This window comes from Aptenodytes patagonicus, chromosome 9, assembly GCF_965638725.1.
Source record: "Aptenodytes patagonicus chromosome 9, bAptPat1.pri.cur, whole genome shotgun sequence".
In the NCBI taxonomy this organism is placed as follows: Eukaryota; Metazoa; Chordata; class Aves; order Sphenisciformes; family Spheniscidae; genus Aptenodytes; species Aptenodytes patagonicus.
Window position 1 is genome coordinate 18,931,684 of NC_134957.1, and position 17,386 is coordinate 18,949,069.

The 17,386-nt window shown below is 37.2% G+C and overlaps 1 protein-coding gene across 9 annotated transcripts in view; it reads right to left on the bottom strand.

Annotated features, from left to right (window-relative positions):
* The window catches only part of TENM1 (teneurin transmembrane protein 1), a 940,180-nt gene that overhangs the window by 255,241 nt on the left and 667,553 nt on the right, over positions 1-17,386 (bottom strand). For all 9 annotated transcript variants that reach the window (XM_076347340.1, XM_076347348.1, XM_076347344.1 and 6 more), the window contains one exon: positions 1,769-2,047. In XM_076347340.1, coding sequence (XP_076203455.1) covers positions 1,769-1,985 — 217 coding nt within the window. In that variant the 5' untranslated portion in view covers positions 1,986-2,047. The remainder of the gene's footprint in view (positions 1-1,768; positions 2,048-17,386) is intronic.

The following is a 17,386-nucleotide window of genomic DNA, read 5'->3' on the forward strand; positions in this document are numbered from 1 at the left end:
GCACTGTTCTGGAAGAGTAAATTCGACATATGACACACAGGCTGGTTTCTTACGCCTACAGTAGAGTGATTGCAACCCTTTTATGTGTCCAAGCGAGCGATGCTACAGCTAACAATAATACCGATAGCAGCAAAGTTTTGCAAACAGGGAGCTCTTCAGAGACCTAGGTCAATGCAGAGGTTATGCTTTCATAGCCACAGTTATCAGTAACGAGGCAGTTGCTTTAAGTAGATCTACAGTACATTTACATCATCTCCAGTTACAACAATATAGCCATATCTTAGTTAACCAAACTCTCATAACATGTTCAAGATCAAGTCATTTATAAAGAATCAAACACGTACGTCAAGTTTTCTATACCATACTTTGTTGAAATCTGTATTCATGACTTTTTCTTTCCCAACATTGCAGTTTTGTAACTCTATGGAGGGAATATATGTACATGGATTGAGGCTATCTCTGGCAGCTAGGTATTATTTCTCCCATGAATTATAGGTACTTTCAGACAACACCAGTATTATGAAAGTAACTTGATTCAGAATATCTGCAGTAAAAAACAAAAAGGCTGTAAGAGCTATGTAGCACAGCTGTTCTAGTTTTTGCATTAATTTACACATCACAGAGGAGACAAATTTTCCAGCTTCAAAAAGCCTATTTTTTATTTTCTTGTAAAAACAAATATTTTAATATTCAGAAAATTGGAGAAGGCTTTTCTGAATGAGCGGTGAGGGATTGGGTTGCTTTGTGTAGGGTTTTTTTTGTTGGGTTTTGTTTGTGGTTTTTGTTTGTTGGTTTTGTTTAATAAGTACCAAAATTTTCAGCTGAGAAGTACTGGCCACACTATATCCACTATAATGGATCAATTTAACCACTTCCTTGAAGAGCAGGGAGTGACTGCCCCTGGAACCCTGTTGCTGTTACGTTTAAGGGGACAGGACTCTCGCTGCTTCTGACACGCACTCCGATTCCTAAAAATATTCTCCCTGCCCCACCATCCTGCCCAAATTTGTGACAGAGCTAAAGGCAACAGATAAGCCACTTGTCTGTACAAAGTGTGTTAAATGCAGCACGTGGGTTTCCACGAGCAGCAGTCTATCAGGGAATGCTGCAGTAAATTCTGCTCATTATCTTCCATTTCTTTAGTTTTTAGCTTTTATCTCTAACTAAGCAGTAGCTTTTCCTAACCTTAGCTCAACCATCATAAGCTCTCAAATATTTGTCCTAGACTTCTGTCCATATCATGCAAAAGGCTAAAAAAGAAACTTAACTGTTGGCTTTTTTCTTACAATACAGTAATTATCTTCAGTTTTTAAATTACTTGGTTATTTACGCGATTAGAAATTTTGTTAAGAGAATTGTTACATTTGAATTCATTCATAGGCTTTGTAAGCATATGCAGAGATAGCCTACAAACTCAGTGTTGATTTTATATCAGAATGTACACAACATATGCAAAGGTAGTAAATAATTAATCAGTCAACATTAGTAAGAAGAATAGCTACTACTAAAGAAATATTTATCTATAGCTATCATGTGATGGTCTCCAGAATACCAGTCAGTGCATGCTGCTAGAAAAGCAATTTTACTTCAAAAAAATATTTCCGAAATTTCTGATATTACGGCATGGTTAAAAATAGGTAAAAAGTGGGTTGTCACTACAGGCCTTTGAAAACAAGATGTTTGCTTGTCTGCTGACAACGTGATACTGTTTCATAGTAAGTAATCAGAAAGTAATAACCATAATTAGTAGATAAAATAAACAATTTACCTTGCGTGGACTGGTCAATGGTTTTTCTTTTTCTGCTATGACTGTTATAATTAAGTCTTAGCTCTTGGCTATATTCATTCAGAGTTTCTCCTGAGTCATAAGATTGCCTTTGCTTTCCCCCATCTTCACTTTCATCTGAAGAACTTGTGTAAGTTAGATCCACTTCATGTTTAACTTTTGACAGTGGCTGGTAGGGTTTGCAGTCCATCTGCTCCATCTCTGATTAAATAGGCTCAAAGTCATGAAAACAAGCAACTGGAACTCCTTAAGGAAACAGTCCTAGGGAAAAAAAAAAAATCCATTTCAGATATCATATATAAATTTAACTCACAAAGGCCCAATTTTATTTTTAATTGATATAAACCAATTAAATTGTATTAATATCACTATAATCCAGGAAAGAATCTGAACATGTCTTATTTTACTGGTTTACTTTTTAAAAATATAATTAAAATAACAGCAACTTGAAAAAAAAATATATAACCAAATCTTAAGCACTATCCCATTAGACCAAGCAATAACTGTACCTTATGCACAAAATATGTTACAAAAACTTATATTTGGTATTAAAGCTAAGACGGAACAGTTACTATTTCTCTAAAGGGATGCATATTCATCTTAAGTGAAAATAACATTTTGTATCTTTTAAAATATGAAGCCTAGAAAACAGAAAGTTCACTCTTTTGAAGTATTTTGCTGTAAATTAAATTACATTTAATCAAGAATAAGAGACTTCACACTTTAGAAAACCACCAGACTTAGCAAAAACAAAAATACACCACAGCGTTACTCTACGAGAGCATACGATGGTTCAGAAATGGACATTTTCCTTTTAGCTTGTGCAGACATTTCAACAGGAAGAAGCTTCTACCCTGCAGTACAACCCCCTTTTTCCTCTGCATCTCCTGTCCAAACTCATACCAACATGGGGGCTATACTGATCCTCAACGAAACCTTCCAAACTACAGCTTGCAGTTTTGTATATCATTAAAATGATGTTCAAATCCAGTATCATTAAAATCAAGTGGGTTGCAGCTGCACATGCAACTGGTGCACTTGTCCTGTAACCTTGCCTTCATGAAGCTGTTAATTTTAAGGCAGCGGCTGTGATGAAATAACAGGGGTTACGGCACACCTTTTTCAGCAGCATGGTTCACAAACAGGGAGCTCTGTTAAAATAAATTTAGGGGGGTTTTGGGGTTTTTTTGGTTGTTTGGTTTTTTTTTTTTTTTTTTTTTTTTTTTTAAGATTAACAGATGCTATTAACCTAGAAAAAGAAATGTAACAAAAAAGGTGGCTGTAAATATTATTGCTAGAAGACCAAAAACATAGACCTTAAAAGAGATTTTGCTTAATTAAAAGCAATTGCTCACAGCTTCTTAATGATTTTAAGGTCAGCAGCAGAGGGAAGTAAGATTAATACCCAGTTTGATATCAGCCCATTTCCCATCTGCAACAAGGACTTTTAACCCCGTGGACTGCCAGCTGTGAGCATACAATATGAATCTCCAAAAGCAACCACAGAAAAAGTGAAAACACACAAAAGGTAAACCTAAAAAAGCCCACAGAAAGCATTTCTTGTTAGAAGGCTGTAGAGATGAGTTTAACTTCTGAAATTGTCTGAATTTTTGAGAAACAACTGACGGTAGCTGTCACTGGGTTCCAGCAGAGCAAAACTTCATCTCCTGCTTGTGTGTCCTCCCAATATGTTTGGAAGGACCACCTTCCTGAGCAAGAGTGGAAAACACTGCGCATGGCGTGAAGAGAGTCTAAGGCTTCTAACATAGTAATGGAAGAAGAAAATCCAGGCCCACAGAACCCTTGGAGGGATGGCAGGAAGGGAGACCAACCACTACGGCAGAAGTAACACCGTGGAGTGCATGCCTTCCCTTCCCCACGTTACAGGATGCTGTCTGGAGAAAGAGGTTAAAGACACGTCTTTGCTTGAAACACAAAATCTCAGGGAGTTTCATCCAAACATTTAACCTGAGATGGAATAGCTCTTCAGAAACAAATAGGACCTGGATAAAGAGCTTCTAGCATTAACACCCACCTCCCCCCCCCCAACAAACAAACCCCACAGTTCACATCTCCGACTCAACAAAGTGGGCTTGAAAGCGCCGAAGTCAATAAAAAACTCTTCAAGAGAGAGAGAACTAAAAAGACAAACTAAGGAGCTGCCAGTCTGCCAGAGACTAAGGCCAGCTGACAAGTCTGTCATGGGGCTTCAGCAATGAACACAAGTTTTTGTGCTCTGCATTGATCACACCGTATCAAATTGGTGTTAAGATGCTTCTGTAGACAAGTTACTAATAAGCACTATTTGCTTCTCAAAAGCTATTTGCCCGAATAATTTACTGTTATTTGCCAACACTGCCTATTATTGCCTAAGTTCAGTACTTATTTTATGAGTTGCTTTAGTAGTCTGATCTGCGACAGAAGAACACAAAGGTGCTGTGACTTACAAGCACAGGGTTGGCTTAAAAGATTACCTGATGACTCTGTAGAAATGGTTACTGACAGGAAAAAGCCTTCCTATATATCCTGTCTGACAGAACAAATGGAGATGATGCTACAGAAGCCACAGGAAAATGAGGAGAAATTAAGGGCCTCTACTAAGAAGATGCAGTAGACAAGAAATAAATTTTGCCATGAAGGCAACAAGTGCAAGCAGCCTCAGACGCCCGTGGTGCATCCCGCTTTCAAAAGTGCTAAACAACGAACCCAACAAATTTAGCTTGTTACTGGAAAAAAATAGTAGTATACTTATGCACCCTGACTCACGGAAAAAAAAAATATATATACAGAAGTTCCTCCTAAAAGATAACCTTGCTGCACATCTATTTTGCGGGAGGTTTCAATAGTGCCTCTTTTTTTTAAAACAAGTAACAAAAATTTATTAGGATGCACAGAAACCTCTAAAAATTAGGCTGCAGAAAACCAACTACTTAATAAAGATTTATTTTTATTCTCTTAAAACAAGGTTTAATAACCAAAGTCTTCACTTTCTGTGAGAACAGTTTGTGGCAGAAATATATTTAATGATGTTAACCAAGGCAGCAGACAGACCAAATCATTTAATGTAAGCAGTTAATATTCCAGGTCTTCTCTTTCACTGTGTTACTTTCATATGTGCTATCTTCTCATGTGTAAGGATATGCACTTTCTCAAATCTAAATTAATGTAAAAGCTCCATGAAATAGCCCCTTAAAAGCTGTAATTTTATTATTCCTTATTATGTAAGGGCAAGAATGATTAAAAAACACGTCCAACTTATGAGTATCTCAACCTTAGCACCACATTCCGCCTGCTCAGCGACTCTACTACTGTCTCCTGCCATTGCCATACGTGACCACATTTCCAGCCGCAGGGTTGCAAAGGCCTCTCACGGGTATGCGAAGCCACAGCTCGACTTTTCTCAGCGTAACACTGTCCACCAAGCCACTTAAGCGCCAGGCTGTAATACTCGCTGCCTTCAGTGCATGCTGCACAAGACCAGGAAGACATAACACGAAGTTTTACACCCTTTATGGCGGAAGGATGCAGACACAGATGTAACGCAGACAGATCCCCAGTTGCCTACTTGTTCACCACCTGAAGGAAGAAAATCTTCAGCTCACCTGGCTAACTCTTCCCTTCCCACCCCAACCTAATTTTACCAAAGCCATCTAAAACACAGTGGCGCTAATGGCTCACATAAGGGCGGGAGACACAGCACCAGAGCGTCAAATGTCACAGTAAACTTCGACTTCCTTTCACACACGGACTAAACTTGTGATTCCTTTATTTTCGCTTAGGGCATTAAAGTCTCATAAACCCACAGCTACCTGGCCTGATATGAAAGCAGGTGATAAATCATTTGCAAGGACTGGAAAAATACTTCAAAAAATTTTTCATCAAAAAATGCTTTTATGAATCAGGATAAAAACCAGATCAAATCTTCAAGCTTTTCTACAGTTAGAGATTCAGTTAAATTTAACAAATGATAGTAGTTATGATAACTTGAATTTAAACACTGACAATCAAATACTTTAACCTTATTTTGTATTTTGTTTGGAAAAAGACAACACAGTAAGCAACTCAAAATGCTGGAATAGGGCAGGAGTATAAAGAATATTGCCTGGATGTTTACACAGGTTTCTTCAAATAAGTGGCCTTCAAGTAACTAAACAAAATACCCAGCCGATCAATATCAAGTTGACCTTGTCAGCAAAATGATAAAGTCTCATAAAAACTTACAGTTCCTGTAAGTGACCTTTGTGTAAGTGTCTTAATGCTCTCCTCCTCACAAAGAATAGCACTTTTTTGACCTTTCCATCACTGTTCTGTCATTGAAAGGTTTCACAAAATATTTAACCAATAGTATTACAAAATATATAAATATTATATGTTTATTATACATATAAACATAGAAATATATGAAATATATATTTTGGCACTGAATAGCAAGAAATTCTCAACCATACTTTAAAACAGGTATCATTTACAGTTAGATTTGTAGAAGAATACACAACGAATCATTTGAATTCACAATGGAACACTTCTGCAAATTCAAAAAAAGTCAAAAAGCTCTATTAGATGGGAAAACACCTTTTAAGTAATGGAACTAATATAGGTTTGTATATGGATTTATATTTTTAATATATGATTTATGCAACTTTCTAAATGCATGTTGTACGTGTTATGAGAAACTACTTCCACATTTCACTTGCATCAAAACCCTCTTACATCAACCACCTAACTTGCATGTTCTGCTTAGATCAGAATCCTACTTGCTCTGAAGCACAATAACGTTAGGATAACTGTGGCTTATGAGAAAGCCTGTGATGAGGCTCTTTGCAGTGCACATACTAATCAATACCTATTTTATAAGAAAACTCACTATGCATTTATACTGCATAGAGGCTCTGTACTGAAACACAGTGATGCCGCAGAGATCACGTTGCTTTAATAGTGCTTTGTATAAATTCTTATCAGGCTGCTCTGATAGGGTGGACATTTAATGAGCAAATTTCCATACTGATCAACCCCGTCAAATCACCAGTGGCATACCCAGTTGGTTACCAGTAAGTCCAGACTTATTTAGAGAGGACAGGGTATGGATGATAACGAGTATCACGTAGCTGAACAGGGTCTTCCGGAAGCGTACAAGAGTAAAAACATGAAGTACTGTAACCTTTTTTGGCCTCAACTAAGCATTATGTCCAATACTCAGATAATCCAAACTACATGGAATTAAAATGTAATTGCAGTTACGATGCTAAAATATAACCAGGAAACAGTTCTAGTTTGCATATATTCAAAACCTAAATTCAGAAGGCAGCCTCCTGTAATTCCGTTTTTCATTCTCAGAGGGCCGTTCAATCAACTACAAACCCCAGCTCCACATCTGCTCAATTCTCTCCTATATTTCTTTTCTTTCAACATATACCCTTACCTGAAAGCTACCATTTGCTTATTACCTTCTTAGACCACTGGTTTCTGAAAATGAACTACTAAGTAGGTATTTCAGCTCTGGATTGCTGAAGGCAAAAATAGTACCTTTATTCTGCAGTTCTTTTCTGAAATACAAAACTGTAAAATATTAAAGGCAAACCAAAGCAAACACTCTTGATTTAAACCTTTGAGAAATGCAATACCAAGGGAAAAAAAAAGGAAAAAAATATTCTGACCTTGTACATATCTTCAAAACTGTATCCCTCAAATATTTGTTTAGATATTATAAACAAAGGAAGTCCTTATGTCATCCTTAAAGTCCTCTGTTTTACAGAACAGTTATATGCAGACAGAAAGACACCAGCTAAAACAGTTGAGCAGCAGTAGAGCAGGAACAAATTAAGTTTCTAGATGATGCATGGAATTAGATATCACTATGAAGAAATATGGAAAGTCTGCTTAAGTCTGCAGGATGGAAGCAGATAGTACTTCCCACTGGAAGGAAAAAAGTCATGCTCAAATCAAGAAAGAGTAATTGAAAGCAATCCCTAGAAGACTGACTCAAGAAACTGAGATTTTTTTTAAAAAAAAGCAGCAACCAAGATTCACATGAACGTTTTCTGTGGATCATAAAATATCAACACATCAAAAGATGTTTGAAGACGACATAATGAAGTACGGATCACTAGGTACAACATGCTCAGTATTTCTCTGTGTATGAGTGAGATTGTGAAATATTGAGACATTGTGTTATTCCTGCAAGTGGACTACACAGTACCTCTTAAGAAGAACAGACGTACAGATAAAAGAAAACAATGTGAGAATATGGGTTTTTACATATCTTTCTAAATCAGATACGTAAATGCAAAGTGCAATTTTCAGGGACATACCATGGGTTTAACACACTCCTAGAGGATGTGCTGTTTTAACCTATGGATGGATTACACTTGCCCATACATTTATATCTGTCATTGTGATAGATGCAAGTAGAATAAAATTCATTTTCACATTTAATGATCTTCATTTAAAATTAGTCAAAGTCTAATTTAATTCTAGTTAACAAAGTAATTCAAAGTGTTGCCCATTTTATCCAAAGTTTTAGAGAGAAAACACTGCAGAATAAAATTGTAAAGAAAGTCAGGTTGTTGCAGTATTATCTTGTGGCATATGGCAAGACTGAAAGTGAACTGAAAAACATACGTTATGTCAGCTACTCAACTGTGATACAAAATTCTTGGCCAACACATGCCCTTCACTTTACTTGGAGAATTGCCACTGACTGTAAAAATCACACAACTCCCTAATGGTTTCTTTTGGAAACCCATCTTTTGATGTTAGTGAGCATAAGTAATGGAGGTTCAAGCACAAAAGATCAAGCTCTACTGCTGCGGGACAAAGTACATCCATGATTCGGGGTGATACAACCTGGACAGGTTCAGAGTATCTCCTGAACTCTAAGTCTTTCTGAAGAACTGTACTTTAGGAAATACAACTCCTGATTATATTGCAGGATAACTCCTGGTATGAAATTTTAATTTCAAATAATGAAAACACTGTGAAAAGTATCCCAGCATCTCGATGCTTCAACTAGGAATTCTGCAGAACATGAAAAAGTCTGGGCTTAAGTAAAACTAGCCAAGTGCTTGACAGCTACAGATTTGGTACAGGACACATGGGCATGTCACCTAATGGCTTCACAACTTAATTCCTAACTGTATAGCAGGGACAATATAGGCAAAGAAAGTTTGACCTATTTAAGAGCGTAGGTTGAGATTACAGGATCAATATTCCTATATGGATCTCTCAGAAGTAATTTTTTACTCCAGGGAGGATGTATGGTCAACGCTGTATTTTCTTAGTAAAAGACATTATAAGAAGAGAAGAGAATTGAAGAAAGGGACGTTCCCCCTCACATTCAAGTATGCCTGGGACAACTAAGCTTCCTCCCATTGTACAGGACGTTTCCAATATATACTAGGCACTTCTTTATACTAAATATATCCAGATGAAGCATTAAAATGCTTGTCAATGGAAGCTCAGGTTGCTCTCCACCGTTACGATTACTGTTGTGGTGTCAAGAGCATGATTTTGCATTGTAAAAACCTAAAATTAGGAGACTCCACTTAGTAACTGAGTTCTATAAAAGTACCGTTTAATCTTGGAGCTCTTCTGAACTAAAGAGGTAAACAATATCACACTTTTTTTTACATGTATACACTATGTGAGTGCTATCATTTATCTAACAATACAACAGTGAGGTGTACGCGTACTTATGTATATGCAGGTAGGAAAAATGGAATCTTCATTTCATCTAAGAATAAGCAAGTGTTGTCCTTTGGAAGGTATGCTGCTTTAAAATACATCGTCATGTAGAAAGTATTGTATTCATTTCTATGTGACAAGGAAATTGAATCGTGCTTTGGCTATTTGTTGATAATGCAAATTGTATAGCCATCAAATTGAGATAATTATTGCTATGTCTCTTTTCCAACTGTGTGCTTAATTAAGAAGACCCAGTAAGACCTAATTAGCAACAATGTAATTTTTAAAATCCAATTTAGTTGCTCAGAGATTACAAAAATTGAAAATAACATGTTCCATTTAGATATTATTAATTTTTTGAGATACCAATTTAAATTTTGCAGCACAATAAGGTTAGCACATGAGAATAATTTACAACACATCAATACCATGGAACATCTGAAAAACAGTTCAAGTATTAGATCGTCACTGATACTAGGATGCCTTGGCAATGGCATTTAAAAACATTCAGCTGACAATTTTGTCTACATTTTCCCCTTTCCTGTTTCTAATTAGAATAAAGGAAGAAGTCTTCATTGAACAAACTAGACTTATTCACCAGAGTATTTATGGACTATCAAAGCATAAAAACAAGTCTAAGTACCATCACACTTGATGAGACAAAAGATTTGATCAGTTGACATCACAGTGAACAAAGTCACAAAAAGGGAATTTTCCTGGTAGATTTCCGCGCCCCCCCCCCCCCCCCCCCCCCCGGCATAATTCTTATGTTTTAATTCTCCTCTGTAAGAAAGATCCCACAAGATGTTGTGGTAGATCTCAGGGGGCCTTAGCAATTTTCTTTTTCACTTGCAAAAACAAAACACCCCGCCTAACAAAAATCTCTGAAACAAAACACTGACACCAGCTCACTACCTCCCGTTAAATATTGCTAATGGGACATGTTATCTTAAATATTACCAGAATCTCTCTAGTATTGTCTACTCCTCAGCTTTGCTATGGCTTGTTCAAATTTAGATTGATGACCTTTTTGGGGTCATTTATTTTTGCTACATTACAACTTCTAGGATTTCTAGAAGCAGCATTGATTCAGCAACATCTTTATTTCCAGTACAGGCTCAAAACGTTGGTGCACTTATAGTAGGCATACAATCTATAGTTTAATTTCTTGCAAGTGTACGGATATTCAAACAAGTTATCACATCAGCGTTTAAGAACTTTTATGAAGCCACAATTATTCACTACACATAGAAAGTGAACTTTTCAGCCTTTTCCTAAATACTTAGTTTTCTTAACTTTTGCTCTTCTAACTCTAGGAAGACATACCATCAATTATTATGCAGTTTTGACATCACCTACTAAGTTAAAACTTAAAAAGCTTTTCAGGCATTTGAAGTTTTTTTTTTTTTTTGCAAGAAGACCTGACTACTGCCTGACCACAAGACCAACATCTGCATCACCTTCATTTGAAGTATCACTCAGGTTGCTATTTGTGTGCCTGACACCATCATGCCTGAGAACTGATCTTACTGTTCCTTTTCTTCTTGCTTTGATGTCTGTCAAAGTATTCAGTGTCTTCAAGTGCCATTGTTCCGACAAGCAGACCCTCCCAATGGACTTGTACTATATACTGTGACTCCCAGAACTGCTATTATTTGAGCTGGTGTCAGATTGATTTTCTTTCTGTTCATGATAGTGCTATGATCTTGCAGAGTTGAAATTACTGCTGATTTATGCCTTGATGCAACCCCTCGAGAACTGGCTTGTATCAGCATGTCACCTATGAAAAGGTACATCTGAATCCTCAGAGATCTTTCTAGCGGAACCTTTGTTCTCATTTCAATAGAGAATCCTTTGTAATGGATGTTTGCTAGAAATTTCTCCTGCAAGTACCAAGAGTCTTCTGTAGTGCAAACTGGAAGTATATTATGCATCTATCCATTTTTACCAGTCCGTGGGAGCCTTCTTGGCAGAGATTAATTTGAGTTCTCCATCCATAACCTTATGGTTTTCACAAATTGATTACACCATTTTCTTTAGCACTCCACAAAGACAGTGCAGGTTGTGCTGGCACTGAAGAGTGGGAACATTCCCTAGCTTTATGTCTGCCCTGGTTTCAGCTGGGATAGAGTTAATTTTCCTCCTAGTAGCTGGTACAGTGCTGTGTTTTGGATTTAGCATGAGAATAATGTGATAACACGCCGATGTTTTAGTTATTGTTAATCAAGGACTTCCCAGCTTCCCATACTCTGCCGGCAAGAAGGTGCACAAGAAGCTGCAAGGGAGCATAGCCAGGACAGCTGACCCAAACTGGCCAAAGGGATATTCCATATCATATGACGTCATGCTCAGTATAGGAACTGGGGGGACAGAGAGCAGCGATCGGGGACTGACTGGGCATTGGTCGGCAGGCAGTGAACAGTTGCATCACTTGTTTTTTTTCCTGGGTCTTGTTCCTCTCTCTCTCCCTCTCTCTCTCTCTCGTTGTTTTACTTTTCATCATCATCATCATAATATATTTCAAGTATTAAACTGTTCTTATCTCAACCCACAAGTTTTCTTACTTTTGCTCTTCCAATTCTCTCCCCCATCCCATCGGGGGGATGCGGGGATGCGCCCGGGGGGGCGCGGGCGGGCAGTGAGCGAGCAGCTGTGTGGGGCTTAGTTTCTGACTGGGGTTAAACCACGACAATGTCTAAAGGCTCACCTACATAAGGAAATGTTAACAGACTAAAACCATACAATTATGCCTCTAGTGTGTTTGTGGAATAATAGTCTTTTATGCCAGGGCCTTCTTTTATTTAGACTTCAGAACAGGAAATAATTTCTTCTATTGTTTAAGCATTATTTACATTTTTACATATTCTGCCTATTAGCATCATGGACAGTTTTTGCACTCTCATTGCAAGTAGCCTCTTGCCTACATCTTTGTGAGCAATTTTCCCATAAAATGTAGCATCGCTTCTGCAAAAATACACTAACAGGTAGGCACTGATTTTACATTTAAACAATTCTAACGTGATAAATTGCAATTGAAATCTTCTTGCCTGTTTTTAAAATCAACCTCCGAAATCTTAATTGTGTTTTTTTTTCCCCCCTGTTTGTAGAGCTAATTTAGGTAAGCTAATTATTTTCTTTTCATGTATGCTTTCCCTCATGGTGGAAGAGAGAAGACAGACATGGGGATTCAGCCGTGTTTGTTATGGCTTTATAAAGGACTTGGCCATTTAGTTCCATACTAATGTACAATTCCATACTAGGGAAGACTTTTTAGGTAGGTACAAAAATACCATACGAATTCAGACAGAGGTTCGGTGTTGAACATGAATTTGTTCAATTATGTATGAAAAACCCCAAGAACTTTAGCAACTGCACTGAAGCACATGCAAGTTTTGATAGATTTAAAAAAACCCTTACCTCACTAGAAAATAATCATTTCTACTCAAAAATATTTCTTAGAAACAAGTGGTTTTCTATTTAGTAAACCATTACTACATAAAGCACCTTCTCACAGTAGGACCTCTTAGCACTCCTAGACAGGATTAAAAAAAAAAAAACATTTCAATGCGGAGTTACTGACGAATTCCTGTTTGCCCATGTCTTCTTTCAGTATAAGTGCTTCTGGTACAGATACTGTCCCTTCTCCTAATTTAGGCACCACTATCAACAGTAGTCTTTTCAAGAATACTACAAAAGGGACTGAAGCAGAGAAATTTTTTGGAAACTGGTATTCTGCAATAACCAATTTAGTTCAAAAATAGATGGGAGTTTGCTGCAACTGATTCTTCCTACTAAACATGAAACTAAACAGAGGTATCTAAGAAGTCAAGTGGTCCTACTCTCCTGTTTAGGTGCCGGAAGGAAGATGAACCTTCAGAAAGACATCAGTAGCTGCTGTATCCCCAACGACTACCAAGGGAGACCAGGATGACTACAACCCTACCTTGGGTACATAAGTTAGGAGAAATGAAACTGTGCCACACTTCTTTTTTTGGAATAAGTTCTCAAAACTCTCAGCTACTTGAGCCCTTATGTCATATATCTAATACATTACTATCACTATGACCACTCTGCTAAAGCACTTGGCAAGGATACATTTGTGCAATGACTCCATTTAGCTCAGCTCCCTTTCTTCAGCTGAAAAATCATAGCAAGGCGAAAGAAAGAGAAGGATGAAACTGAAATACGTGGCTCATCTGTTGCTTTTATACATATGTATATACACACACACAAATCCATACTAGCTGCATTTAAAAAAAATCAGAATCATTATCCCTGCCTTAATATTAGGATGTGCTGTTGTCTTGGTGAATAATTTTTCCTCAGGGACGTTGTGTGGATAACAATTCCGCTCATGTTAATTCTATTTACATTGGGAGCACTGTAGTACACATTTAATGTGAAGCTGTGTTTCTTTCATGAGCAAGAAAAATGTCACTTTCCTTTCCCAAAGCACCAAAAGGCTCCTTTTACTGTCACAGAACACAATTATATGTTAGGGCTCTGCTGTCTCTTTCCAGCCAACAAGGCAAGAAAATGACCTTTCTTTAACCTATGCTGAATTGCATTATATTCGGTTCAGTGGATATCCTTTTTTATATTCTCCCGTATCAAGTGCCTTCTTACTGAGGTTATGAGATGGGCACCTGCCTTTTGCATCTGCTAGTGACTTCATTTTTTCCAAAAAACTTCCTTTCATTTGAGGAGGGATGTTAACTCTCATCCCGCATTTCATACCCTGTAACATTTGTAAATACCTGAAAACACTCAAACCTGCAAGGAGACTCTGCCAGCGGAATTTGGTTACTGGCTGCTGCATTTTGCCCCACCACACAATCATGTAAAAGGTCAGGAAGAAATATGCCACGCACACTCACTTACTCCGTGTCATGCTGTGGTCTTGTGCAGAATAACAATGCTCCGAAACAGTCCCCATATTCCTCCTCCATTCTGTGAAGCAATCTGCATGTCTGGTCTGTCTTGTTTTATGGGTAGCTTGGTAATGAAAGGAAAGAGACATTCTGCACAGCACAGGTATCGCAACTGCGCTTTGGTTTACATGAACAAGATGCTTGGGGAAGCAGAAGAAAGTAGCTGTGACATTAATGAAGTAAGCCATTGCTGATCTGCACAAGAGAGCAAGTCAGCAGTGGAGGATTTGTGAACATGATGTTGAATGACAAATATCATTGCTGAAGAAAATTGCACCATACAGCTGCAACAGAGTATTATGTTTTAAAATTAAGAAAGTTCAGAGATAAAAGAACACATTTGGCATCACTGTTGATCTGCAGAGAATTCTAAATATTCTACATATTCATTTCAGTGCTCTTAGGTGTACAGGAGTTCTAAGGTTCGACAATTTGCTATGCGACAAGAAGGTTTCTGTCAACTGTTATTAAAGATGACTCATATGAATATCTCCTCTGTCTAAGAAGGAAACTTGTATAGCTTAACGATACCTTCCTAAACGCTACCATTTTACCAGCACGTTGTTTGTTACATTAACACTGAAGGCATTATTAACATGGAGGTAAAATGTGACTGTAGGCACCAAAGGAGACAGGCTAGTAACATACATTACATTAATCTCGTAAGGAACACTGTTCTCTTAAAAGCTTAACTCTGAGTTACTGCTATTACATTACACTGACAATAAACAGAAAGGACCAAATATTCAAAATAAAATGAAACAGTCATTTCTCGTTCTGCAGTAAAAGAAATCTTTGTATACAGTTGAAGACCTTTATATACATCCAGAAGCACTTCGTGCCCAAGTGACTGTTAGCTTGTGAAATGTCTGGGGCTACACATAGTTCTGGCATTTTCAAAATCCACTGAATTTGAACATCATTCTGCATAACAGACTTGCAATACAAGGTATACTTGCATATTACGAGGTATACTTGCATGAGAGATACAGGTCCTATGTACTTTTGAAAGGACAAAACTACTTTTTAGTGAAAATACTGTGCAAAATTGTCTAAACAATTGTTTACATATATAGATTGCCCCTACAACAACATGGTAATCTGTCAAGGTGAATTTTTTTGGAAGTTGATACTGGCTTTGGAATTCACTGTGAACTAAGGATAGGATCTCTAGTACCAATAATGGAAAAAAGACCTGAGAAATATCTGCACTAATTCCTCTGAAGAAGACCAAATAAAATACAAGCTTCACATCCACCTACAGTAGCCTGTGTAATTATGGAACAAAAGTGCATTGTCCAGGATAAAACAAAAAACCCCAAACAAAAAAAAAAACCACCCACCCACCCACTGTAGATGCAGAGTGCGATCCTTTTCCTAAAAACACAAGTCTGCATATACTACTAGAGCACAAGTTCTGACACGTGTTCACTTACTAAGCATCTAGCTCTCAAGTGGTGGTATTTGTTTATGGTTTTTACAAGAAAAAAAAAATATATATAGGCTTCAAAAATACTGCAAGTAGAAGGATTTTAATCTGTGCAAATTTTTACTTCCTAGAAAAAACACAGAAATTCCTCCTACACATAGAATCTACTTATATTTTTATATCTTACCCTTATAAAATTACAAGGAACACAAATCTGCACTCTAAACTATAAACATTAACATGAAATTTGCTACTAAAATGGTCATTGGAGGGCCTATTCCTCATTTCAGCTCCAACAATTCCCAAACCCGTTATTAATAGACTTCCAGCTAAGCTTTAATCAGGATTGGAGACCTAATCACAGTTAAAATATATATATAAATCAAACTCTTATTCCTACTCCTACATACAATTCTTACAACAGTCGACTTTGAATTACACGTGGTGAAGATGCTGCCAGAAAAACAAGGATAGAAATGAAGTGCCTCTGGTCCTGCATGCACTGTTCTACGGATGCTTTTCTGAGAACAGAAGAATCTGGTCCTGGTGTGACATCCCAGCTGGAGCACTTGGAAGGGGAAACAATTATTTTTCCAGTGGCTTCAACTGCTCTATATATTTCAGGAATGGAGCATTGAATGAGCATGAAAGAGCGAGCATCATTTTAACAAAAAGAAGGGAACAGTCAACTTGTTACTGGAAATAGCTGAACAGTTGGAGGAAGGAAAAAATTACCATCAGTAGACTAAGAGAAAAGAGACTTAGTCTCAATTTTTCTTCTGCAGTTAATGGAATATTAAAAAAAAAAAAAAAGAAATAAATGTTAAACTATAGCTACACCAAGCTTTATGTAACAGATATTGTTGCCTAGTAAGACAACTACAACACTCAATTGATTTAAATAAATTTAAGGATGAGCACACACAGAATTGGACCAAAGATTCCAGGGCTCACCAGAACCGTTTCCAGGTATTACTCTCTCCAATACCATGATGGCCTGTGTGCTACTTGTGTCAGAAGAAGACACGGATATCTCTATTTAAATTTTTTTTCCCCTTAATTAAGACTTTTACTAAGTTGTTTTGCCTTTAATTCCTATCACATTTATTATTCTTAAATACTTTCATTTCAATTGATCTTCAAGGTCAGTTCAGTAGCCCAGGGGTTTTTGTCTTACTGAAATGAGCAGCTAATTCTACATTTGAAAAGTCATGTCTCAACAACACATCGATCTGCGTGACTTTCTGTAAAACCTTCTTGTTTAATACCTAAAACTGCTGAGAATGAAGCACGATTTCCCTCTAGCTCTTGTCGAACTTTTTTTGTTAAGTCAAGTGCCAGGAGTCTTGTAAAATCTTGTGAAGTATAAAGGTCTTCTGTTCTTTAAAGGGACAACCCTACCTAAGTTTCTTGCTTAAATAGTGTCTAGGAAGTCAGGAGGTGTTCAAAACATTGTAACACTAGTACCTTAGCAAAACAAACAAACAAACAAATGAATAAATGATCCTCCACTTTAGTGGGGAATGGGAGGAATTTTTGTGTGTTAAAGAAAAAAAAACA